The sequence below is a fragment of the Helianthus annuus genome, chromosome 17 (genome assembly GCF_002127325.2).
Source record: "Helianthus annuus cultivar XRQ/B chromosome 17, HanXRQr2.0-SUNRISE, whole genome shotgun sequence".
Taxonomy (NCBI): Eukaryota; Viridiplantae; Streptophyta; class Magnoliopsida; order Asterales; family Asteraceae; genus Helianthus; species Helianthus annuus.
Window position 1 is genome coordinate 64,708,220 of NC_035449.2, and position 26,691 is coordinate 64,734,910.

At 37.9% G+C, this 26,691-nt stretch overlaps 1 protein-coding gene across 1 annotated transcript; it reads left to right on the top strand.

Annotated features, from left to right (window-relative positions):
* Positions 1-3,807: 3,807 nt before the first annotated feature.
* Positions 3,808-4,668, top strand: LOC110924426. The gene has a single exon (XM_022168434.1). It carries the CDS (start codon positions 3,808-3,810, stop codon positions 4,666-4,668), a length of 861 nt encoding a protein of 286 aa, XP_022024126.1.
* The last annotated feature ends 22,023 nt before the right edge of the window (positions 4,669-26,691 follow it).

Consider the following 26,691-nt stretch of genomic DNA (forward strand, 5'->3'; position numbering starts at 1 on the left):
AGCAAGGAGTTATGGGGACAGTGGTTTGATTCTCTGGAAAGATGGACGGGACAATGGATGCCGATGGAGAGGATTGTATGGCTGCAAGTACATGGGGTGCCGATGAATCTTGCATGTGATCCGATGTTTCAGATTATTGGGAGGAGATATGGAAGAGTTATTCAACCGGCGTGCTTGAAGGAAGAAGATAAAGACTTTTCCTATGTGTATATTGGTATCTTGTGTAATAGAGATTTTCGTATTGCAGATAGGTTTTCCTTGACTTGGAGAGGGGTTTCTTACAGAGTTTGGATTCATGAAGATGTGGGGGAATGGGTGCCTGATTGTATCGAGGATTTTGAGTCGGTAGAGGTAATCCAGGTTGATGAGGACACGCCGGAGGAGGGTGGCAGTGTTCACGTTGCCGGAAATGTGAGTAGTTTCGGTAGGACAGACGGGCATGGCGGTGGCGATGGGGAAGATTTGGAAATGGGTGTAATTGGTGGTAATGTTCCTGTTACCAATTTGGGGGACAAGAATCTTGGCTAGTTTCCTAATAGGCAGGAGCAAGGTACTTTCAACTTTAATTATAATATTTTTTGCAAAGATGGGGCGTTGAATATTAGGAAGAAGTTTAAAAAGAAATCTCTGTTTAAAAATAGAGTGGTGTCACCGGGGTTCCAAGAGAGGCCTAAAAAGAGGCCCAGGGAAGATTCAGATATTTCTGGGTTGGATAGAATAATTATTAATAATGGCCCACTAAGTGGGGAGAGGGGGGTGGACGAGCCCGGTGGGTCTGAGGGGTTTTGTACGCCTGATTTGAATAAGAATGTGGAGAGTCAGTTTGGCTCAGTGGCACTAAATGGGTCCCATGAGGATGAGGTAGAGGAAAGTGTTCCGGATTCGGTACAGAGACAAATACAGGACCAGTTGGAGATTGATAAAGAGGCTGCAGATACGGTGTACTTGGGTAGAGCTTTGGCTGCAGGAAATTTGGGAGATTATCTTCCTAAGGTTTACGAAGTAATTAGGAATGAAGGATTTCAAGGTGTGGAAATATGGATGTTTTATCTCTTAACATCGGGGGATTGGGGTTCAAGGGAAAGCTAGTGGGTAAGGGAGATGAAAATACAATAGGAGGTAGGCTTTATTTTACTTCAAGAAACTCAATGTTCGGATATGTCGGGTGTCGATGTAGGTAGTTTTTGGGGGAGAGGTAATTACCGGGTGGAAGTGGTGGAATCTAGTGGGAGATCAGGTGGTTTGCTAACGATTTGGGATCCATCTCTATTCTCGTTGCGGGAGGTAAAAAAATCGAGGAATTGGTTGTTGGTCAGTGGTTCGGTTAAGGGTAGTGGGTTGGTCACACATGTTTTGAATGTCTATGCTCCTTAAACTAATGTGGGTAAACGTCAATTGTGGAATAAGATCGCTAACTTGATGGGTTCGGATGAGGATATGTGGATAGTCGTTGGGGATTTTAATTCAGTAAGGAGTAGTTTGGATAGAAGGAATTCGAAGTTTAATGTGGCGGCGGCTCAAGACGTCAATGAGTTTATAGACGAGGTAAATCTTCATGAATATTCGTTGAAAGGTAGGAAATTTACATTTGTTACAGGGGATAAAATGAGTCGGATAGATCGTATTTTTGTTAATTGGAATTTTATGATGAAGTGGCCAAATGCGGAATATAGGGCCTTGTTTAGGGATAAATCGGACCATAGCCCTCTTTTATTGAAAATTGTTTCGAGGAATTATGGGCCTAAACCGTTTCGTTTTTACAATTCGTGGCTTAAAAGATCGGATTTTGATGGGATTGTGTCGATTGTTTAGGAAGAGGGGGTTTTTGAAGGGGTTCCGGATATTCGCTTGATGAACAAATTTAGAGCTTTAAGGCAGGCGATTACAGAGTGGAAGGTTTCTTGTTTGGAAAAAGAGTTAGAGGAGGAAAAGGGCTTGAGAAACAGTTGATTCAGATTGATTTAGCAATGGAAGTTAGACAACTTTCTGAAGTAGAGATATGGGTTATGGAGGAAACTAAAGGAAGGCTTAGAGAGTTGGAATATTTGAAACAAAAAGATCTTAAACAAAAGTCGAGGAGTAAGTGGGCCATGGAAGGGGATGATAATACAAGGTTTTATCATGGGGTGATTAATAAGAGGAGAGTCGCAAATTTCATTCCGGGTTTGATGATTGGTAGGTCGTGGGAATCCAAACCGAACATGGTGAAAAGAGAAGTGCTTCGGTTTTTCCGAAAAGAGAAGTGCTTCGGTTTTTCCGAAACAAGTGTTTTGAGCTTAAAACGCTTACCGACTCAGAAGCAGAGAGCATGGTCACTGGTTTTTCTGTTAGAGAAATTAAAGAGGCAGTTTGGGAGTGTGGTGATGATAAAGCACCGGGGCCGGATGGGTTCAACTTCCGGTTTATTAAGAAGTATTGGCGATTTTTTGAGAACGATTTTGTGGATATCCTTCGGCAATTTCATGACAGTGGGTCGCTAAGCCATGGAGTGGGCTCATCTTTTGTTACGCTAATTCCGAAGGTTGGGGAGCCAACGGAACTTGGTGACTTTAGCCCGATAAATCTTATAGGGGTTATTTCAAAGGTTGTGTCTAAAGTTCTAGCTAATAGGTTGAAAGGGGTGATTCATAAGGTTGTGTCCGAGTCTCAATCCGCTTTCCTGACAGGTCGGTATATATTGGATGGTCCCCTCGTTACCAATGAAGTTTTGTCATGGGCTAGGAAAGCCGGAAAAGATCTATTTTTGTTTAAAATAGATTTTGATAAGGCGTATGATAATGTCCATTGGGAGTTTTTTTTTCGGTTCTAGATCAGATGGGATTCCCGAAGCTTTGGTGTAAGTGGATAAAGGGGGTTTTGAATGCCGCGAGATCTTCGGTTTAAATGAATGGCTCGCCTACATTTGAGTTCGATTGCCAGAAAGGTATTCGTGAAGGTGATCTGATTTCCCCTTTTCTAATCATTATTATTATGGAAGCGTTTTTGGGTTTAGTGAGAAAGGCTTGTTCTATTGGTGCGTTTGATGGTGTGAGACTCCCGCGAAATGGACCCATTCTTTCGCACCTTTTATATGCAGATGATGCGATGTTAATGGGGGAATGGTCAAATTTTAATTTTGTTAATATGAGGAGGATTTTGCGTATATTTTTTCTTTGTTCCGGCCTAAAGATTAACTTACACAAATCTGTTTTGTATGGAGTCGGAGTGGGAAGCGAAGAGGTGTCGATAAAAGCCACGAATTTGGGTTGCAAATCGGGGGTATTTCCATTTTCGTATTTGGGAATAATGGTGGGGGCAAACATGAATAGGGTATCAAATTGGGAACCGGTGGTCAGTACATTTCGAAAAAGGTTGTCTAAGTGGAAGGCGAATGCAATGTCCATAGGGGGTCGAGTTACAATGATTAAATCGGTGCTCGATAGTTTAGCTACTTACTACCTTTCTTTATTTAAAGCACCGGTTAAGGTTATTCAGACATTGGAACAACTTATGAGAAGATTTTTGTGGGGTGGTTCGGAGGAGGTAAATAAAATGAGTTGGGTGGCATGGGATAAAGTGACTCGGAAGAAAGATCAAGGGGGTTTGGGTTTTTTCTAAATTGGAGGATAGTAATAAAGCTCTATTGTTGAAGTGGTTTTGGAGATTCTACACGGAACAAGATGCTTTGTGGAGAGCGGTTATTGAGTCGATTCATGGCTCGGATAGGAAATGGGGGGTGCTGCCGATTAATAATAGTGTTACGGGAATTTGGAAGAACTTGGCAAATGTAAGTTTAAGGTGAAGATTGAAGGGGTTGGCATTTCAAGTATGATTTGGGGGAAAATTGGAAACGGTTGGGAGACTCGGTTTTGGATTGATCCTTGGTTGTGTCCAGAAGTTTTGAAAGATAAATTTCCTAGGCTTTTTTTGCTAGAAGTAAAGAAAAGGTGCATGGTAGCGGAACGACTTACACAAGATAGAGGAGGATGTACGGTTCATTGGCAGTGGAAGCAAATGCCTTATGAGGTGAATGATATAGATCAAAGGGTGGAGTTGGAAGCTATGTTGCAGCAGTGTGCTTTGACGACAAGAAGAGATTCATGGGAGTGGAAAGATAAAAAGAATGGAGTTTTTACGGTTGCAGGAGCTAAAAAATGGCTGACGGGTCAGAATAGTAACAGATATCCTTTTGGGTTCAAGTGGTGTAAATGGGTGCCGGCGAAATGTAAGATATTTATGTGGCGGGCGTTTCTGGATCGCATCCCTACGAAAACAGCGTTGAGGCGAAGGAACATGCAAGTTCAAGATGAGGAGTGCGTTATGTGTGGAGAAGGTTTGGATTCGACGGATCACATTCTCACAGAATGTGGCATTGCTTCGGGTGTTTGGAATGGTATTTCTATGTGGTGCCGCATTCCGCAGGTGTTTGCTTTTTCTACTAGCGATTTGGTTCATATATTTGATCAATATACTCAGCCGGAGATCAAGAAGAAAGCGTTACAAGGAGTAATTATTATAACGTGTTGGAGGCTTTGGAAAGCTAGGAACGAGGTGATTTTCTCCAATAAAGTTCCAAAAGTAGTCGATATAGTGTCGGATGTTAAGGCTTTAGGGTTTTTGTGGTATAGTACTAGGGCGAGACGGGATTCGGTGGATTGGGAGAAATGGTGTAAGTTTGATTTGATGTAAATGTTCTGTTCGGTTTCGGCTTTCTATTCCATCTTGGAATAGTTAGTCGTTTTGGTTGAATGAAAGTTGATTTTCAAAAAAAAAATATAATTGTATTTTATAATGTATAAAATAAACTTTTGAGTTGGATCTTGATAGATACCTTTAATTTTAAATGGTTTCCATTTTGTAAATAAACAATAGAAACCTTGGTACTCAAACATTGTATTTGATAGATAGGACAGAATAAACAATAAAAACAAATATTTTTTCCGTTAATCTCAAATATGCTATTCCTGCACGGCTACATAGGGAATTAATCATACATCGCACTCATATGATTGACAAGTCGAATTTGGCAACATGCATGCAACATTTTCAGTGAGATAGGTTCCATTTATTTGGAAGATAGTCGGCCATAAATCTTCACGAATTAGAAAAAAAATTTCGAACTAATTCATCAGAATCGTTTATAAATGTTAGAAATTATTATTATTATTATTATTATTATTATTATTATTATTATTATTATTATTATTATTATTATTATTATTATTATTATTATTATTATTATTGTTATTATTATTATTATTATATTATTATTATTATTATTACTATTATTATTATTTTTATTATTATTATTATTATTATTGTTATTATTATTATTATTATTATTATTATCATTATTATTATTATTATTATTATTATTATTATTATTATTATTATTATTATTATTATGAGAAAAGAACAAATAGAAAGTTTAGTTTGGGTATTAAGAATAGGAAGCAATAAGTGGATAACATGTGACAAAGATGAAAAAACATAAGGAGGGGCATTTTGGTCAAAATTCACTATCTTAAAAAAAAAACCCAGCATCTGCAATACATTTCTCTTCCCCGTATACTCAAATCCATGATTTTCAAAACCATAAACTGCCACATCACAACCAACGCCACCACCTCCACCACCACCACCACCGCCACCTACGATCGCCACCATCTTGCCGGAAACTAGATCTGAAACCACCACCACTTTCAACCACCTGTTGGGTTTTTTTAGATCTGACACCACCATTCCACCATCCACCGCCACAACTCCACTGCCACCAGTTTCCGCCACGGTGTATCGGAGTTCTTTCTCCGTCCACCGTCGTTCTTGTTCCCGATATCTTCAATCTAGGGCTTTTATTCAAAATACGTAACTTTTTTTTGTTTTTCTGATCTACTGGTGTATTAGGGTTCCGATTTAAGTTGTTTAGAGTTTACTTTTTTTGCAAAAATTTATTTGGGATCATGCTGATGTTGACTGGGTAAGCGTCGTCGACACCAATAGGGGGTTAGGGTTTGGTTTCATGTTTGAGGTGGGTGTACACATGTGTATTCCGATGATTGTTATTGTTTTGGGGGGAAATTTTATTCTTAAATGATATTGAATTGGGTGAAAGTATAAGTATGTACATATTTGTTTAGAGTTTAATTTTTGCAATAATTTGTTTGGATCTTGTTGGTGTTGAGTGGGTAAGTGTCGTCGATACCAATAGGGGGTTAGGGTTTGATACGTGGTCGAAAGCCGGTGTTTGTAATTGTTTAAATTGATGTGTTTACATGATTTTTGGTTTCGTTTAGCCTACTTTTGATTAGATGTGTGTTTTGCAGGTCTAACAAAGTTTAAGGAGCTAATCGGGAGCTTTACGGACCACCGGGATGCAAAACGGGTCAACAGGGAGCAAGATACGCGAAAAAAGGAGTGTTGGATTTGTAGGCACCGTCGCCGACGCCCGTATGGGCCGTCGGCGACGCCCTATAGTTAACCCTGTCGCGCGAAAAGTGTTGTTTCCAGTAAGATTAGCCATCGCCAGAATTCAGCATTTGCACTAGGCGTCGCCGACGCCCCCTTTGGCCGTCGGCGAAGGCCTCCTGATTCTTCAGGTGCGCAATTTTGTATTCCTTGTGTTTTGACTAGTTAAACACGTTTTGGGACCCATTGATTCGGGAGTTATGAGTGGGGAGAGATAAAAAAACACGATTTGGGAACTAATCTAAGGGAGCTAACCCATCCTCTTCACCTCTAACACCACCCTTCATCCCTAACCTTCACCTCTAACCTCTAAACCCTAACCAATTCTCAGCCATCTCTAACCCTCAACCACTCCATCATCATTTCACATTCACCTTCAAACCCTAAACTCCATTACTCTTCCAAGACTCAAAGGTCATGGCTCGGTATTCGTGCTCGTCGCCCGATGATCGCGTCCATTCAACCATGAGCGGCTAGTCTCCTCGGTTTCACCCCGGTGTAGATTGTTGTAAGATTTTTAGGTTTTGTGCATTTGTTTTGATTTGATTTTGTGACAAGTTGTTTAGTATTTGAAACCTTTGATAATTGTCTTGCATTTGTTTCGATTTCGTAAATTGTCGAGTGATGATTAAATTTGACTTTACGAAATGGTTATGTGCAATCATGTGTTATCTTAGGTTAGGATTTACATGTCCGAGGTAACAAAGTGCATTACGGTCTGTTGTCTACGACGTTGATAGCAATTGGCATCTAAGCTTCGCGATAGAAATTCGTTAATCACTATATGCAATTGAATCAAGTAAAAAATGTAGGAACCCTAGGTCTTACAATTATCGAACCGGGTGTGATCCGTATTCCCAATTCTTGTTTTCAATTAAGTAGTTAGTTTTGCAATCTTAGTTAATGAATCATTGTCTTAGATAATAGCAAATTGTCGGTTCACTCCGATTTCATTTCAAACCAAACAAACAATTAAAATTAGCAAGCTTCATAATCACTTTATACATTTTTGTAAATAGTCTAACTAATCGAACAGGTCGTGCGATACTGACCACATGCTCTTCGTGGATACGATACCTGACTTACCCTAGCTACCTAGGTTAATTGGGTTTTTGACTGATCGGGACGACACGGTCATGTAAAAATGGAGCCATTGACGGGGAGCTAGTGCGCTTAGTATTTCATTGCTTGTTCGATTTTAGTTTAGTTTTCTTTTTCTTTTTTTTGTATTTTTGTGATTATACTTTGGGTGGTCGAGCTTGTTTTTGCAGGTACATGTTTTCCAGGCACCATCTTTCAATATAGATTGGGTAGATGATGATCTGTGTTAATGTTGCGAAATCGGAGAGCATCTATTAGAGGATTGCTTTGTTTTCTATGAGAAGGTTCAAGCATACAAGGATCCGGAAGACTCCCTTAGCGGATGGTACAGATATGGGAGGACGGATTATGAAGAGGTCAATGGTCCATCCTCATATTATCCATATGTTAACCCACCACCACCACCAAATTATCAAGAATACTATTATTTAGAGATAGACTACCATTATGAGAAAGAGCGAGGTTACAACAACTGTGAACCCGAATTGCCACATTTGCAAGTTACCAGGAGTAGTATGATGATTATTATAATGAATACCCTCAACCGGCATCTGAGGAACCTCAAGATTCAATATGTTCCAAGCTCGATGCAATCATGAATGCCATCATCACTTCAAATCAAGAGATTAAGATGGAACTAAAGAAGGAACATGAGGTGAAAGATAAAAAGCCTTAGCAAAGAAAGTGGGTCAGCTCGCCGAAGAACTGGCTCAACTTAGATGAGACCAAGAGGTGTTGGCTAATGGTACCATGGTTGATGGTGATGTGGTGGAGGAGGTTATAGATCTTCCGGAGCAAGAAAATGAATCTTTGAATCAAGATGAAGATGTAACACCGCAAGACAAGTCAGAGCCAAAAGAAGCCCAATTTCATTCCTACCCTTCTCCAACCCTTATTACTCCGACCAACAAAGTTGGGGATGAGGGTTCGGGCATAAGGATTCGAAAGGTGGCATTGCAAGACATTGGCCAAGTTGTTAAGAAACGACCCCAAAGTTGTACAATACGCATGCCGAATAAAATAAAAACAGAGTGGATTTGGCATGCCAACTATCGAGTGTATGTTGGAAACTAGGTAGGCAAATGCTCACTTAGACCACCATGAGAGGCAAATCAGGTATGATTGTCATGTCGTTTGTATTATTATTTGTTTTATTTTTATTTTATCCGTCTTAGTAGCTAAATGAACTTTGTGGGTGTGTTCCCTATATAACCGTCACGAGACCTCTCATCCTCCCGCGCTATCCGGAGGTGTAAAAGGGCTTGTTGCATAAGCTAAATGCAACCGTGATTCCTACGAAAGTGAGTTAGGTTTGTTGTTGTTGTAAATTATTTTTTCCACAAAAATTCAAATTAAAGTAATGAATGGCACGGTAAATCTTTTGTAAAAATCATAGAACAAGTAACTAACAAATGTTAATGGTTGTGAGAAGCATGCTTCTACACAAGGATTTACATTTGTAGGTACACATGTTCGGGAGACAACCATTTTCATCAAAGATTGAAGACCAAGCGAGGAACAAGAACAATCAGGTGCATTCGTTTCCTTTTATTTGAGTATTAGTTAGCTAATAAGTGGATTTTAATGGTATAATATTAACCGGGGTGGAATTTTTGGGAGTTGGTCGTGTCACATCCCTTGTGCATTTTAAAGGCTCCATTCTTACACATGTTTACCTACAGTGTGGGGATGGGGAGAAAAAGTTTTCGTTTTTGACCCCTTTCATTTAAACAATACACATTGAGGACAATGTTGACCTCAAGTGTGGGGATGGGGGAGAATTTCAAAAAAAAATTTCAAAAATGTCTTGTTTTTAAGCAATCTAAAAACCACAAGTGACTAAGTCGTTGAGGGATGACACAGCCATTTGGTCTTTTATCATGGTCAAGTTCAAACAATTAACATGAGTGGTATTTAGCAAGTGGTTATTTGGGAATAATCCGCCTAAGAAACTAGCACATTATGCATGTCACATACCATACCTTTTATACGTGAGGTTTTGAGCCACTTTTACATCTTAGATTTACATATATACATGTTTCTTTGTTTGAGTGGTCCATTAGTCGTGTATTGTAGAACTTGTAACTTTTGATACGCTTCAGACCATAGACAGAATACAAGCATGAGAATGACTAAGGCATTAGGTAAACCTTGTTTTCTTTACACCATTTATCTATCCTTACCCAAACAAATCCCCTAGTCGCCAACTTTGAGCCTAAAGCTTTCGTTTGACTAATCCGTTTAGCCTAAAACCATTGAACCTTTTATTTTTAAACCCGTGTGATGAAAATTCGATTGTAGGATTGTGTGTTTGTATAGTTGTGATTTATAAAAAAACGTTGTGAAAAAGAACAAGAAAATCATTGAGAAGAATACAAAAATATGTTTTTTAGTTTGTTTAATAAAAGGCGAAAAGTGTTGCCTTCTAGCTCAATATTTGTAGATAGTTGTGTTTAGCATAGTGTAGCACCCCGAAAACGGGTTTGGTAATCAAACCTCATTAATAGTAAAAACGGGTAAAATACTGTTAATGGTAAAATTAACCCGGTGAATATTAGGATTTAAATAAATAAATCTAATATTTATTAAAAAGATGGGAAATACTTTGAGAAAGCAAAGTATATAAAAAAAGGCCCGAGATTTAACGGGAGGGGTTAATCTTGAACAAGAACTAATTAACTAGGAAAAATTATAACCTAGTTAGCTAATAGTCTAGAAATAACTTATAATAAGGTTAAAAAAAACAGCCAAACTATAAGTTATACAAAAGGGGAGGGGTTAATCTTGTAAAAAGTGAAACTAGAATTAATTAAAACAAAAACCAAACACACCATTTGAGACTGAAATTCGGATTAAAAATGGATTAAAATTGGATCCGAGTAGGTTTCGCTTTTACGTACAGTGTGTAGTTTCGCTGATTTGAACACCTAGTTTCGCTCTTGTGTCATAAATTTTGAGGGGTTTTGCTCTTGGAACATTAGGTTTCGTTCCAGTGGACATTATTGCTTAAGGTTCCGCTCATAAGGTTCCGCTCATAAGGTTCCGCTCATTTGAAAAACAAGGGTTTCGCTCTTTTGAACTTACTAATTTCGCTTATAGTGACACTTAGGTTTCGCTCCAGTGACAATTAGGGTTTCGCTTACAAGACACTTGTTGATTTCTCTTCTGTGACATTCTAGAAAACGTGTCGGGATTGGTAGAAAAATGGCAATGGTCTTTGATGAACAAGAAAACTATTATTTTGAAAATTTTAGCAATTGGAATCGAGGATTTATAGATGAGAGTTATAGAAATGTGAAAAAGGATGTTTTGATCAAAAGGTTTAAATATTTTGTATGTTTGAAAAACGAAACATTGGAAGATCTAGAAAACCAATATAGAGTCTTACTTGGCTATTTAAAAAATCATGAGATATTTCTATCAGATGCCGAAAAGATAGAAAAGTTTGCAGATGCTTTACCTTTTGAATGGAGTGAATTTTTGAAAAATATAAGAAAGGATTCAAATTTTTCAAAATTACATCTAAAAAGATTCATCAGCATACTTAAAACTCATGAATTTGAAAATGGAAGGAAAAGGAAAGAAATGTTTATGGTTTTGGAAAATAATTTGATGGATATGAGCTTAGATGTGATTGATGAGATGAACAAAAGGATTGTTGAATGTGTTAAGGCAAAATATGTGATGAAATACGATATCAAGAGAGGTTGTTATATTGATGAGAATGTAAATCCTCTTGATTTCATTAAAATCTTTTGTGCAGTTACATTTAGGGCAAAGGAAGAAGAAGCTTCAAAAGTTAAAGAATCTGTAGAGATTGGATCTTCAAATTTTGAATTAGTATGCACCAAATGTGACAACTTTAAGACTGACAATGACAAACTCTTGAAAGATGCGGAAAGTTTGAGATCGGAAGTCAAGAAGATGAAAGATGAGAAGCAAACTGATGAAAAACAGATTCTGGATTTACATGGAAATTGTGAGAAGTTGAAATCTGAAAATGTTAAACTGTTAAGTGACTTGAACAGTTTAATATCAGAAAACAAAAGTGTGAAAGAAAAGGCAAAAGTTTTTGAAAAAAAAGATTAAAAGTTTTGAAATTGAAAAATCAAGAATTGAAAAAGAATTTCAAAATCAAATAAAAATTCTTGAAGATGGGAGAAATGTTTTTAGTCAAAACAATATCGAAAAGCAAAAAATAATCAATTTCCATCTTCAGAAAATTATTAAACTTGAAAAAGAAGGTGAATGTGCTCGAAAGAAAATCAAAGAGTTAGAAGAAAAGGAATCAAAATCAGAAAATGAGGATTTCTGGATAAAGCATGAGAACAAAAACTTGAAAGCAAATGAAAAGAAATTTCAAGAACAGATAAAAGTTTTGGAAAATGAAAAATCTGTTCTTGAAAACAGGAAGAATGAGAATGAAAAATCAATCAAGTCTCATCTTGAAAGAATATCTCAGCTTGAAAATGAAGCTGAGAATTCAAGAAACAAGATTGATGAACTTGAAAAGAAATTGAAAGGTTTTGTGACTTCATCAGACAATTTGAATTTTCCCTGTCCAAAACCGATCAATTCAGTTCCAATAAGTGACGATGTCACAAACTTTGACAATGTCAAAGTTGAAAATTGTGATGAGAAATCTGATGATGAAAATGAAAAAATTGAAAAACAAAAATTGTTTTTGAAATTAAAAGAAAAATTTCAGAAAACTGTTTTACAATCGACTGAAAAGGGAGAATGCTCTAAGCAAACATCTTTGAAGAAGAAAGTGGAACAGAAACAAAAAGATAAAAATTTGAAAAATGTTAAAAAAGAAAATAACAGCTCATCAGATCGATCATTCAATCAAAATCAAAAATTACAAAAAGTAAAAAATGATAACTCAAAAATTGTTAGCAATAAGTGGTGCAAGTCGGACCACAGTGCTCAAAAGCCAAATCCAGTAAACATGAGGAAGGAATATCACCAAGCCAAACAATGCTATGATCTAAGCATCTGGTGTAAAAATGGTGATTGGTATGATAACAGAATGTGTTACCGATGCGGGTATCAAGGACACATTGCTGTTAACTGCTAGAATTGAAGCTTTGAGACGAGAAGATGTTATAATTGTCAAATTAAAGGTCACATTGCCAGAGATTGCCCAAGGAGATCGAATGACAGATTGAGGGCTAAGTCTCAAAAATTGGCAAAGATCCCAGTCAACGTCAAGCCCAAAGAACAGAAGGTTGAAGAACCTAAAGTTCAAGAAACGAAAGTAAAGCTTTCTCAAGGGCAGAAAGACAGACTGAGGAAGAAGAGGAAGAAGGCTAGAGAGTATCTCGAGAAGATATTGTCCTCGGGTTCACCGGATAGATCGAATAAGAGTTCTGATGAATCAACTCCCTCGACTGCAAAGTCAAGCAAGACGAATTCATCAGATACAAATCTGAGGACGAAAGAAGAAAAGAAGAAGAAGAAAATGGTCGGCGATGAATCTGACGTGTCGAAGTCAGACAAGCCACCTTCTGGCGATGAATCTGACAGATCAAAGCAAGACAAGCCATGTGCAGGCAATGATACTGGTTCATTAAAACCAGAGGAGCCATTGGTTGAGGTAAAAAGGAGAATTCAGGTTTAACAATGGATGATGAAAATTTTCCACCATTGTTGAACAAGAATTCAAAATCACCCAAGGATCGTCAGGCTTGGGTGAATCTGTTCAAATAGAAAAACCTGACTTGCCGGAGTTCCCAGGTTGGTAAGCGTGGAACATGAATCGGCACATTTCTTGAGAAATCTCACTCTGGTGATTTTTCGCCTTACATGTGGTAAATCAGGGACATTAAGTTGTACTTGATTTTATACAAGTGATGTTTGAGATCTAAAACTGAATTTGTAAAATCTGTCATGTGAATAAAGAAAACAAGGTGATGAAGTGACCCCGAACCTACAAATGATTGGTAAACAAACTAATTTTTCGGAAAAACCATTTTGATTAAAACAAACTTAAGTGTTTTGAAATCATAATGGGAAAATAGTTTGTTGTCAGTGGGAGTTCTGATTATTTATGCCAGGTGGATGGAGAATTGAAGTGATTCTCATCAAGTTGTCAAGTTTGTACAGTTTGTTTCAAATTTTCCCAGAAAATCAAAATTGAAACATATTTTGATTTTAGGGGGAGAAAAATTTTAAAAAAAATAGAAAATTTGAAAATGTCAAAAACATCGAAAAAATCAAAAAGAGTTTTGTTGAGAAAAGAGGAAATGATAGTAAATCAGTGGACTATCATAGCATGCTAAAGAAATGAAATGTAAAATGTGATAAACGGTCTCACTAAAGATGTGACGATAGGCTCAGCTAGACTAGTAGATTTGCGATAACGATACAAACTTAAATGAAAAAGCCTAGTTCTAGTGGGAAACACAGTTGAAAGCATAGTACTTAGTTTTGTTCTTCTTGATTGTGTGCCTACTCAGTAATCGCTGAATGCCAAAAAGCATAAAAACTAGTTAAGTTTGTGAGCTTTCACAACTTGTTGAAAAGTCGCTGTGATTGTGTATTTCATTTTGCAAAGATTTAAACTTGTTTTATTTCTTTATTTTGTTTAAGCATTGGACATCCTCTGCGTATATGTGAGTATCGACCTAGATGTTATTGCCTAAACGTTCTGCTTTATTTTCTTTGGTGTTTCGTTTAAGCTTTGGACCTCCTCTGCGTATACGGAAGTATCGACCTGGTGGTTAAAGCCAAAACAATTTCAACTTATTTTATTTTTCATATTATGTTTAAACATTGGACTTTCTCTGCGTATACGGAAGTATCGACCCGATTGTTAATGTTTAAACATTCTGCTTTGTTTTCGCACAAATAACAGTTGATCAAAGTTTAAAGGCATTACTTGAGTCAGTGTATTGCATGATGAGGGGATATGCTGAGATTGTGGGGTCCATAAGAACTTAGTGCATAATTAATATACCCTAACGTATCGGTAAGCATGTCGAAAGTTTTTAGATTGAGTTTAAGTGGACAATAATATCGTCAATCAACGTGAATCGTTTAGAACTTACAACGATAAAAAGCTTAACGGTGCTTGTGATGTGTCTATAAACTGATTTGATCCTCTTTCGCAAACTCACAAAAAAATATGTTTGTACATATTTCACTTCTGCAATTAATTTCTATTATTGCATTTGTGTTTCATATTTTGAAAAATCCAAAAAGATTTTCGACAACTGATGTTGGAAAACTGATATTCAAAATCTCAAAGGCTAAACATGATGAACAGATGGTTTAGTTAATTGTTTTGAAATGTTGAATCAGAGTTTGAAATGTTTCAAATTTTGATAAATTTTGAATGTGAAAAATTCTCAAATGTTTAGTTGATTCATTAAGTTGAATCACAACTTTGTTGGTTTGTAATAGATTGTTTGAGATGTGTAGGTATCTGATCCTGCTGCTACGGAAAGCCAGGAGATACATCAGAACCTGAGAAGAGCCTAAACTGAAAAAGCCAGGATTTGATTTCAAAGGTGATAACAAATTCCAGACAGCGATCCCAGCTCGATGATAGGGGGAGTCTGACGAGAGTTAGAACCAGAGAAAGATCCGGGTATATGATTCCAGGAAGAAGTTCCTGAAGAAGACCGATCAAGATCGAGGAGTTATCATGTTGAAGACTCTCACTGAAGATTCCGTCAACATCCAAGGGGGAGTCTGTTGGTGCAGTTGTTTGTCGCTTATGTGTACATTGGAGGTTTCGCTCATAAGGACATGTCCCTTGGAGCGAAACCCCAAGCCTATATATAGGGGACTTATGAGCGAAACCACATAGCAGTTAGGTTGAGGTCTTGTATGGTACGGCGAAGCCCTGCCGGTTTGTCTCCAGAGCTTGTAAATTGTCAGCAGATCAATAAAAGAGACATTTAATAGTGAAATCAAGCTAAACAAAGACTGAATCAATGAATTCCGCCTCTGATTCAGTCTGAGCACTCTTCTGATCGACTCGTTAGATCGTTTCATGATCCTACAGGGGTTAATCTTGTAAAAAGTGAAACTAGAATTAACTAAAACAAAAACCAAACACACCATTTGGTGTCTGGTTCGATCAGAAGCAGGGAAGGGCGACCCCCATCCTCCAAAACCCTAACATTCACAAAAGCCACAAATTGAAGGCTTAAATCATGTCCAAATCGATTTTCAAGCATAAATTGATGATCACCTAGTTGAAGGGATCATAAGGTATGTAAAATCTTGAAGTTTTGATTCATCTCAAGTTCTAGGTTAATTATGAAAGATCGAAATTTAGCTTGATTGTGTGATGCATGAATGTAATTAGAAGAGATATGGTGTCTAGGGATGAACCCTAGGTGAAATCTTGTTAAAAGATTTCATGATAATTATAGAGTTTATAACCACCATTGTAGGTGATTAATAAACTTGAAGAAAACTTGATAAGCCTTAGAATTGTGATCTTGTTCTAACACAAATCTGAAATTTAGAATAAATTTCAAAAATATTGATGTTAAGATATATGTAGGATTGACTAAGTAAAGTTAGTTTAGATGATAATTACAAGTCATGAACTTGGTTTTGTTTATATAAAAATCTGACCCGCTAGGTGTTTGATGGAACGCCTAAGTGAGGGTTAAAATGTTAAAAGTTGGGTAAAAACGCAAATTTGGTTATTGTAGCAAATTATGCGTTAAAGCTTGTGAAAGAGTTCTAAACTTATTGTGAATTGAACTCTTTAGGCAAGGAATCTGGAACGTCAAGAGGACAAGCCGGAGGTGATACACACTTGAAAGGTGTGCTTTAAAGGTACGTAACTACGGTTCCGTTACATTATGCTTGATTTTGTATTTTCGTTAGTAGACTTTAAATTAGCATAATACATGAAATTGGCATTTAGTGGAAGTGACGAAGATCACTAGGTAAATAAACGGGTCAAAAGGTGAAATTATCACCCTTTGACAATATCGACTAATGGTTTGTCGAGTTACATATTTATAGGAATAAATATCAAATGGATACGCACATCGCTATTTCTTAGCGGCTACTAAGTCAAGGTATTGAAACGGGTCAATATATTGATCCGAGCCAGGTATGTATAATGATTCAATTCATCATGTAGAACTTGAGGTTTTCTAAGAGTTAAACAAGGTCAAATTAGATATTTGGTTATCTTAAAGATAAACCGAATAATTCAAGTTATAATAGTAGTGTTTTAGAAACATAATGGCTTCTAAACAGGGTTATAGTTAAAAGATCGAACTTTTGGGTCAAACAAGTATCTGAAAGTCCTTTGTCGTAAAAGAAGGACCAAAATTGACCAAAATGCCCTTGTAGGTTAAATTGAACAAACAACCCTTAAAGGTCGTTTGGAAACGAGTTTCATGATTAAATAAATAATTAGAATAAGTGTAGAAGTTGAAAGAGGTAATACGTTAGTCAAATAGCTCTATTTGAGTCTTGTCGTAAAATAACAATCCGAAGGTTAAAACTCGGAACATATAGATATACACATTGAAATCCAACACACAAAGAGTTGTAGTTGAAGATTACTTGATAAGAAATGTAGGAATAAGATGCTAGAAATGAATGAAAGCGATTTCAAGCTTTAAAGTGCTTAAATACCCTTAACGGGTCAAAAATAAGCATACGAGCGAAAACGGGTTTAAATTGTGTCATAAACCTATGATTAGAACCTAATATAGTAGGTAACATTAATTTGAAGAAGTGTATGAGATATAGGAATCAAATAAATACGTTTGTTTCATAGAATGCATAAACGGGTTAAAATTCGGTAAAAAGGTAATGAGTCGAAGGCTTAGAAGTCTCAAAATTTCTTATGTTGGATGCAGGATTTTAACTCCATAAGATGGAGGATTAAATTACGGACGCGTAGGAAAAAAGAATCGGGTAAAACGGATCAATAACGAAGAAGTTATGCTCGTTTCCATGAAATCGGGTTGAGCTGGGAATGTACAGCAACAGCTGAAGGCAACAGGTTGTGAAAACAAGGGCTAGGCGTGACACCTAGGCCCTTGGCGTCAGGCGACGCCCCTTAACTCCGAAAATTTTTAAATTTTGTCATTTCTAACCCCTGTACTTGTTTGAACTTAATATTTGACTCTCAAAACTAACTTTTAAGTTGGTTTTGATCATAAGTGAATGCCAAGAGTGCACGGATGGAGATCAAGCGGGACGAGCAAGAACCGAACACGATCACGAAATAAGCTTCCACACTATGTATCGTTATTATGTTAAACGACGAACGTACACATGATATGTTGTATACTTTTAAATTGTAAAAAGTTTTAATAAACCCGTAATTCCCAATGCATATGTAATCTTAATTACATGATTGTTTTTCGTAAATGATACGTTAAACCTTAATTTATAAGAACGGGTGTTACAAGTTGGTATCAGAGCCTTGGTTTAAGAGATTCAAGTATGGCAGGAAAGCTATGCTTGGACTTAAACCTTACGCTCTTGATAAAGATTGGTGTTCGGTTCCAGGCTTGATCGCAAATCCGGTAAGTACATGTATGTTAATAGTTTAGCATGCTAAAGTGTTGTAAACAACACATAGGGCTACCGTGTGATACACGTTACCCCAATTGAAATGATTGATATAGTTGACGAAAATACGTGCATTGACGTGTATAGTAGAAAAAGCCTTGTATTATAATACGGGCTATTATTGAAGTATATGTTACTAACTTTTGTGAATGTTTTACTTGAAGGACACTCGCGTTTGAAGACGACGAGAGTCAAGCGAATTGTGGATATGATGATGGAATGGTCCGAGATATGACAAGAAGAGCATGCTCATTAAGGACCTAAATCGCGTAATGGTCGCGAACAAGGCTAATGGCAAGAAAAGCCCGTTAGGGCAAGCATTTACCAGGTGCACGTTTAAATTATTGCATGAATATAAACATGCAACCAATACGTAGAAATTGATAGTTGCAGATTTAGATTGAAAACTTGGACAAACCTGAATAGAATACCTATCCAGGATATAGTTTCCAAGAGAAACAAATAGAGGTATTACTTACATGGGGTGTAATGTGAAAATTATAAAAAGGTCATGTATACCAGGTGTTGATCGCTTACTCTGGCCAAGTAAGTAGTGAACACGTGGTACCATGAACTTCTTAGGATGGACACATTTATGTCCGATGTAGTAAGGGTGGGGTGAATGGGACTAACTTAAATGGTACCCAAATGAATCAAATAAGTAAGACATTTGATGGTAAACGTAAACGTAAGTCGGATGACGGAAGCGTATTACGTAAGAATAACGAGCCCGAGAGAAGGGACAAGGATTAAGTAAAAAGAAAATACAGACCGACCAATAGGAATGCTAAGGCATAGGGATAAAAGCTTGACTGCCACAAGTGATGAAATTCACATGGACAAGTCAAACGAATTGAATAAAGAATAAAAGCGATGGATCTCGCTAAGACGACCAAATAAATTAAAATAACGTCTAAAACCATATAGAAATGGTTACTTGAAAATGATTACGGTAAAGATACCCGTTGAATGGGTAGGATTTGGAAAGAATGCGTAAACCAAGAGACGGGAACGCGAAACAGAAAGTCAAAAGACTCGGAATATGAGTCATGACTAAAAGACAATGAGAATTTGCAAACAGAAATGTTAATAACTAAGCTCAACTATTTTAAAGTTGAACGGGTCGGATAAAGAACAGAGTTTGATGTTCACAAGTGATGAAATTTCACACGAACAAGTCAAACGAGATATATAAAGTATAAAAACTTGGTAGTGCAAGTAAGCGCAAACCGAATAATGGAAGCGCGAAACATTAATGAACCTACGTGATGGCTCATAAAGGAATATATATAGGAAAAACGCAAATTAGCGAAACAAAAATGTTAAAAACATTAAAATAAAAGAACCCGGGTAATGGGACGTAAAGGAGTATAAGTATGAACCGGGTAACGGTAAGTGTATGGAAAACCGACGTGTAAATTGACGTTAGAAGTCGAGAAGTCGGAAAGATGATTCGAAAGAAAACAATGTAGCCTTAGACTACGGTCAAGGTCAAATGAAATCCAAAAAGTAAAGGTGAATAATTATAAACATAAAAAGGGGTGCCTTAACGCCATATGCGTATATAAACGTATACACATTTGAATAAAGACTAGAATAAAAGATGATCTACGGGATCATCATAACCTACGGGATATTAATTAGTGTAAAGGTCTACGAGGCCAAAATGACCCACGGGACATGAATTGAAGCAAAGGGATCATAAAGGCCTTGCCTTAAAAAGGTGAAAATCTAAAGAAATAAGCCTACGAGGCTAAGTGAAAGAACCTATGGGTCAATAACATTAAGCGAGGAAAATGGTTAAACTCCCCGCGTAAAATAATAACGGAAGGTAAAGGTAGTATAAAAGCGAGGGGTTTCGCTAACTTAACTGAGTGAGTTAAAAGCGAAGAGATCGTGAAAGGCCTGGTTGACAAAAGTGAGGGATTTCACTAAAACATCTAAATGGGCAGAAATAACAAAAAGGATTCACAATTATTTAAATTCTGATAATTCACAAAAATGACAAAAATATTACCGAAAAGACAACGGAAAGGAACGAATTTTCAGACGTAAAGGTCCTGGAAATGAGTAAAAAATGTAAGACAAGGAGAAAAAGGAAACGTTAAACTAAAATTTAGTTTTAGTAAGAAACAATGTTTTAACAAATACGGATATTACGAGAGAGATTAGAAAATGGTTAATATCAAAGAGCATGGGTCTTAACATCGATAGGTGCGATACAATACACTCGAAAAGAAGAAGTATGATAAAGAAACGTTGATATAAATTAAACATGACGTGACACGAGGACTGATTGTGTAAATTTGTAACATAAAGGACCATTTAAGTAAAATGTATAAATATTAATATAATTATAAAATATATAATATAAAAACACCACCACCACTAGCCCTGCCACCACCACCACTCCGCTGCCACCACCACCACCACCGCCACCACCACCGCCACCACAGCCACTGCCACCACCACCACCACCGCCACCACAGCAAATGCCACCACTCTCTCTCTACTCTCTCTCTATGCTCTGCAATCACCACCACCACCACTATCACCTTCACCTCTCTACTCCGGTGACGGGAGTAAATCCGGCCATCTTACCGACACCCCACACCCCCACGAACCAAACTAACCACACACCCCTCCACATCTCACAGATCAGACGAGAGAGGCAGAAAGTCAGAGAGAGAGAGATAACGACGAGAGAGAGAGAGAAGGAGGCGGAAGAGAGAACCGGCGACGGTGGGGTGCCGTTTTTCCGGTGAGTTGCAGGCGGCGGCAGTGGTGATGAAGGTCTGATGATGATGATGAAGATCGCGATGATGATGATGATGAAGGTCGATGATGATCGATGATGATGATAACAGATGATGACGATGATGACGTTCATGGTGGTGGCAGTGGCTGTGGTGGCGGTGGTGGCATTGGCTGTGGTGGCGGTGGTGGCTGTGGTGGCGGTGGTGGTGGTGGTGGTAGTGGCTGTGGTGGCGGTGGTGGCTGTGGTGGCGGTGGTGGCGGTGGTGGCAGCGGAGTGGTGGTGGTGGCAGGGCTAGTGGTGGTGTTTTTATATTATATATTTTATAATTATATTAATATTTATACATTTTACTTAAATGGTCCTTTATGTTATAAATTTACACAATCAGTCCTTATTTACAAACTGACTTAACTGGGTTATGATTTTTGGACTGAAATGGCACCTTTCCAGAACGTCGGGGAGGAAAATGGCGCATTTTTTAAAAGTGGACTGAAATGGCCAAAGTGACCAAACCACAGGGACGAAAATGGCAGTTAACTCTTTAAAAAAACAAACTTTCTGGAAAATTCTTAAAAAAATGTTCGAAAATTCGCCACACGACTCGGTTTTAACAAGGATGAGAGAGCCTTTGTAGGTCCCTAGAGGAGGATCTAGAACACCTTCTCCTTGTAACCGAACACATCCGCAAGTGTGGAATCCAAGCGGGTATGCAACCAAGCCAAAGAGCACACAAAAACACAATAGATTTCAAAGTTAAAAGCTCATATATTAACTTTCAGCAGAGTTTGGTTACAAAGATTAGTACATGATGCGGGAATATCAAGTGTCGACTCAATTATGTAATGAAATAAATCCACATTTAGTGTTCATTAAGTTTTGTTTTAATTTATGTCCATTGAGTTGATCATAAAAACTCTATATAAGTTCTCATGTAATTTGTATTGGGGGATAGTTTTTGAGTTTTATAAAATAATTATTTGACTTTTTTTTTTAAATCCTTGTCTTTTGGGAGACGAATTTGGGGGTTTGGGAAAAGATCTTCGCGTGTATTCTTAGAATCAACGTGTTCGATCTTCGTTTCCGTATCACGCGCTACATCAGTTGGTATCAGAGCTAAATTCCTGGCTCAAAATGGCTTATGAGAGGGATTATCACTTGTACCACACTCTACCATGTTTTGATGAATACGAGGATGAGCAATGGTATTCTTGGGCATGCGACGATGATTCGGGTGGTACCAGTAGTGTGCTCACCATTAGGCATGACCACAAAAAAGAGTCGACGATCATGGGAGCCAGTGATGACGAATGAAGTATCAAAAGTCATAGCGTTAAGGGTGATGGTCCTACTATGGTAACGGGTGGTCTAGCGGCTACATTTGGAACCCAACCTGTTAGCATGGGGGGCTTGCAAAAAAATTTCATGAGCAAAGCAATGTAGTCGAAGGCATTAAGAAACACAATAGATTTTGGTATGCAAGTGTGGAATCCAAGCGGGTATGCAACCAAGCCAAAGAGCACACAAAAACACAATAGATTTCAAAGTTAGAAACTCATATATTAACTTTCAGTAGAGTTTGATTACAAAGATTAGTACATGATGCGGGAATATCAAGTGTCGACTCAATTATGTAATGAAATAAATCCACATTTAGTGTCATTAAGTTTGTTTTAATTTATGTCCATTGAGTTGATCATAAAAACTCTATATAAGTTCTCATGTAATTTGTATTGGGGATAGTTTTTGAGTTTTATAAAATAATTGATTTTTCACTTCAAATTCCGTGCCTTTTGGGTGGAAACTTGGGGGTTGGGGAAGAAGACATGGGTATTCGTAGAATCAATGTGTTCGATCTTCATTATCGTACTACGCACTACATCAGTACAAGAAAATGCTCTCTCAAACTCACTGGTGTGCTCTCTGTGTGTCTGTGTCTACAAGTGTTCCTTTTATAGCAAACCTTATCCACAGCTCAATGAAGAATGGAAATTGGCCCACGAACATACAACAGGCCCACGAAGACTAGGAGGCTTGGTGGACACAACTGACGAACCCTCACACATTGACGAACCCTCCAATCTTCGTGAAGTGGAGTCTTTGTCACAAGCAATGGAGTGTTCGTTAGAGAGCAAGGAGTCTTTGTCATAGGAGTCTTCATCCCACAGCAAGGAGTCTTCGTCCAACATGGATTAGTCTTCATGGCATGGAATCTTCGAGGACATCATTCACAAACAAATTCCATGCAAAAATTTTATGTTGTAATGTAACATCATCATGGTGATGTCAAGGTTATGACTGTTCGCGGCTATTCGTGCTTCGTGTGACACCTGTGTCACCACAAGCACCAAACAAATGCCAAGTCAATGAAATATTGTGTTTCATACTTGGGATTTGTATAAATATGTGTATCTTTTGCACATAATAATTCTCGTTCAATTCCGAGCTTTAAATAACTTTCTGGAAAGTTATACGCGCACTGGTGCGTATACGTAATCAGTTTAGCGCGACAAACACTCCGGAATAGTGAAATAGGCTTAACATACCTTAAATGACCTTTACATAACTTAGAAATAAGTTTTGGAAGGTTTGGTATGGCGAAAACAAGTTTATTCGATCGTAGGGACTATTTGCGTCAAACTGCGAAACTATACCGATTCGTAAGGTAACATATAGTCCAGAACTTGATCATAAGTTAAACATACCATATATAACCTAAACATGGCTTAGAAATAAGCTTTGATAGGTTCGGTGTGCGAAAACATGCTTATATGATCTTAGAGGGACTAAAAGTGTCAAAAATGGCGTAAGTTTGTATTTTCGGGCATATCTTACGTTCTGGACACATCTGGACATCCAAAATTTTTGTACACACTAAAATATTTTTATTTTAGTGATCGGCATGCAAAAAAATTCCATTCGTCGCTTAATTTGGTTCGTTTTTACGTCCGTTTGAGTTTCGTCGTAATTTAACGAACAACGCGACCGTAGGCCCAAACGAGCCGACATCCGAAAGTGTTCCAAGCATATTTTGAGTCCTCTAAACTTTATTGACCTTGTAGAGCCTTGAAAATGACTTTACGGAGGTTAAAAACGTCAAAAACAAGCTTAAAAACGTGCAGGGACCATTTCTACCAAACTTTGAAAGTTCAGCCTACACCGTCGCGTAGCGCGACGGCCATAAGGCCTTGTGGTCGCGCTACGCGAGCATCACATCTGGGCAGAAAGTCTGTTTTCAGCAACAGTTTGTAAATTCAGGGGCCAATCTTGCAATTTCTTTGTGTGGTAGCCAAGTTACCACCTCTCCAAGGCTTTGCACCTGCTCCCAACACTTGTATGGTTGTGATTCATTGCTTAATGGCTAAACAAACCACTTGTCATGATCTTGTTGATCACCAACAAGTATAAATAGGCCACTCCATTCACTTGTTCATTGCTCATTCCTCATTCTTCACATCTCTTATCTGATTTGGGAGCTTTCTAATCTGCTTGGAACTTTATTCTTTGTAGAAAAGATAGCTAGGACCCTTTGTATGTCTTCTTTCATGCTTGTTCTTTATTGTCACACCCCCAAAATCCACCTGCGGAGTATCACCGCTTGGGAGCGTGACTGACCAGGATCAAGCCACCAATCATATTGAACATAGCATAACATAAATAAAGTAGTTCGTAAAACCTCATTCAATACAATTGATGTTTCAAAACAAACATAGTATCAGTAGCGGAAGCATAAGTAAATAACCCAAGTAAACCATAAGTTCAATTATTCGAAATGTTTAAACATAGCGTTCATAATCCACTGCCCACAACGTCCCGCTCCTCCAGTGCAAGCTCCATAAGTACCTAAGGTCCTGCAAGGCATGCAGCAGATAATCAACAAACTAGTTGAGCGAGTTCACAGTTTAAAGTTCAATATCGTATAGTGTGAGTAATGGTTTAATCGTTACGTTCCATATGATTAGTTCCATCGCGGCCTCCCAGGCAGGTGTGCGAAGATTAAGTTTGAATAGTTCGCGACCATAGTCTTTACCGACCAGGGTGTGTGCGAAGGCGGTTAATCAGTTCGTTCGCGACCATAGTCTTTACCGACCAGGGTGTGTGCGAAGGCAGTTGAGTAGTTCGTTCGCGACCATAGTCTTTACCGACCAGGGTGTGTGCGAAAGCAGTTCGTAAGCATCAACAGTTAATCGTTCGTTATAATATCAAAGTATGCACAAGTAATCATCCAACCCATTCCCACCCTGGGAACCCATGCCTTGGCTCGTGTGAACTCACCTTGGTTTGCTCGGTATGCTAGGTTATGCGCTCACTAGTAATTAATCACGTCCTATCGTATACACGTATAACAAATCAGTTCATGTTCACATTGATACGCATGCAATTTAATGTTCACATAACAGTCAGTTTGCATAACGGCACAGCACGTATTGTTTCACATTAACTCATCAGCTAGTATACACAAAATCATTCATCACCAAGCATGGCATGCCAAATAAGTCAAACATACATTCCCATCCTTCGAAGGATGTTTATAACCCCTAATATCTTTCGGTCCTCTGTTATCTTTCGACAACAGTTAACACAATTATCCTTCGGACCGAATGTTATGTTTCGGACCACTGTCATCTTTCGGTCAAAGCTATCTTTCGGTCAAAGTTATGGTTCGGTCCAAACTATCTTTCGGTCAAAGTTACTATGGTTCGGTCAGAGTTATCCTTCGGTCAACACTACTATGGTTCGGTCAACAAGCATCTTTCGACAACAACTATGTTTCGAGTAGCAAGTATCTTTCGATACATATCAGTTACGGAATATCAGTTACGTTTACCACGCAGCCAGTTACAGAAACAGAAACCCTAATCATCTACAGCCGTCATCATCATTAACAAGCACATCTCATCAGTTACATTACACAGAAGGCACAAGATCATCTACGACAGTTACTATCATTCCTAGAAATCATTTAACGGTAATAGAATCAATCATCAACCAAATCCGAATCGTCATCTATGTGTCATGTAAACATAATCATCATTCAGTTCAACTACCTAACATACATATCCGGTTATCACAACCGATCCATAACACATTATCATTGAACAACATCAAAACAGATCCGATAGTCATGCATATCCGATTAACATACAACAATATATCGCAAGACAATAGATAAATCATGAAATCAAAGCATCGTGAAAATCAAAGCATCGTAAACAACACCACACACTAACCGGAAATCTGGATTACGGAATGAAATCCTTCGAACAGAGAGTAGGTCTGCTATATGCCGTCACACACACACAATAGAACTAGGGTTTTTTGAAAACTAACTGATGACTTACATGCAGTCACGTATTTAAACTTATCACAGAAATGGGCCAAGCCCATCTGAAAGACTGGGCCGAAGGATCTGAATTCCAGCCGAAGGATATGTTTCGTGGCCGAAGGATGTCGAAGGATAAAGTTCTTGGTCGAAGGATATGTTTCGAGACCCTTCGAACCGGAAGTTGATCCTTCGAATCGAAAGATATGCTTCGATCTAGACTAAGTGTATTAAATAATAATTTCTAATATTATCTTTCACAACAACAAGTAATTACATGTATGCACAATGACAACACGTTTCATTAAAACACAACGCGTACAATTACAAGTCCAACAAGTCAACTACTAAACAGTCAAAGTCAACGCGCATTTAATGCGAAAGTGAAAGTCAGAAACTCGAGTTGTCACATTATCCCCAACTTAAAAGAAATTTCGTCCCGAAATTTGGTACGCACTCACTGAGGAAGCTAGGTAAGTTACATTGTTCACTGGTTTTCCTG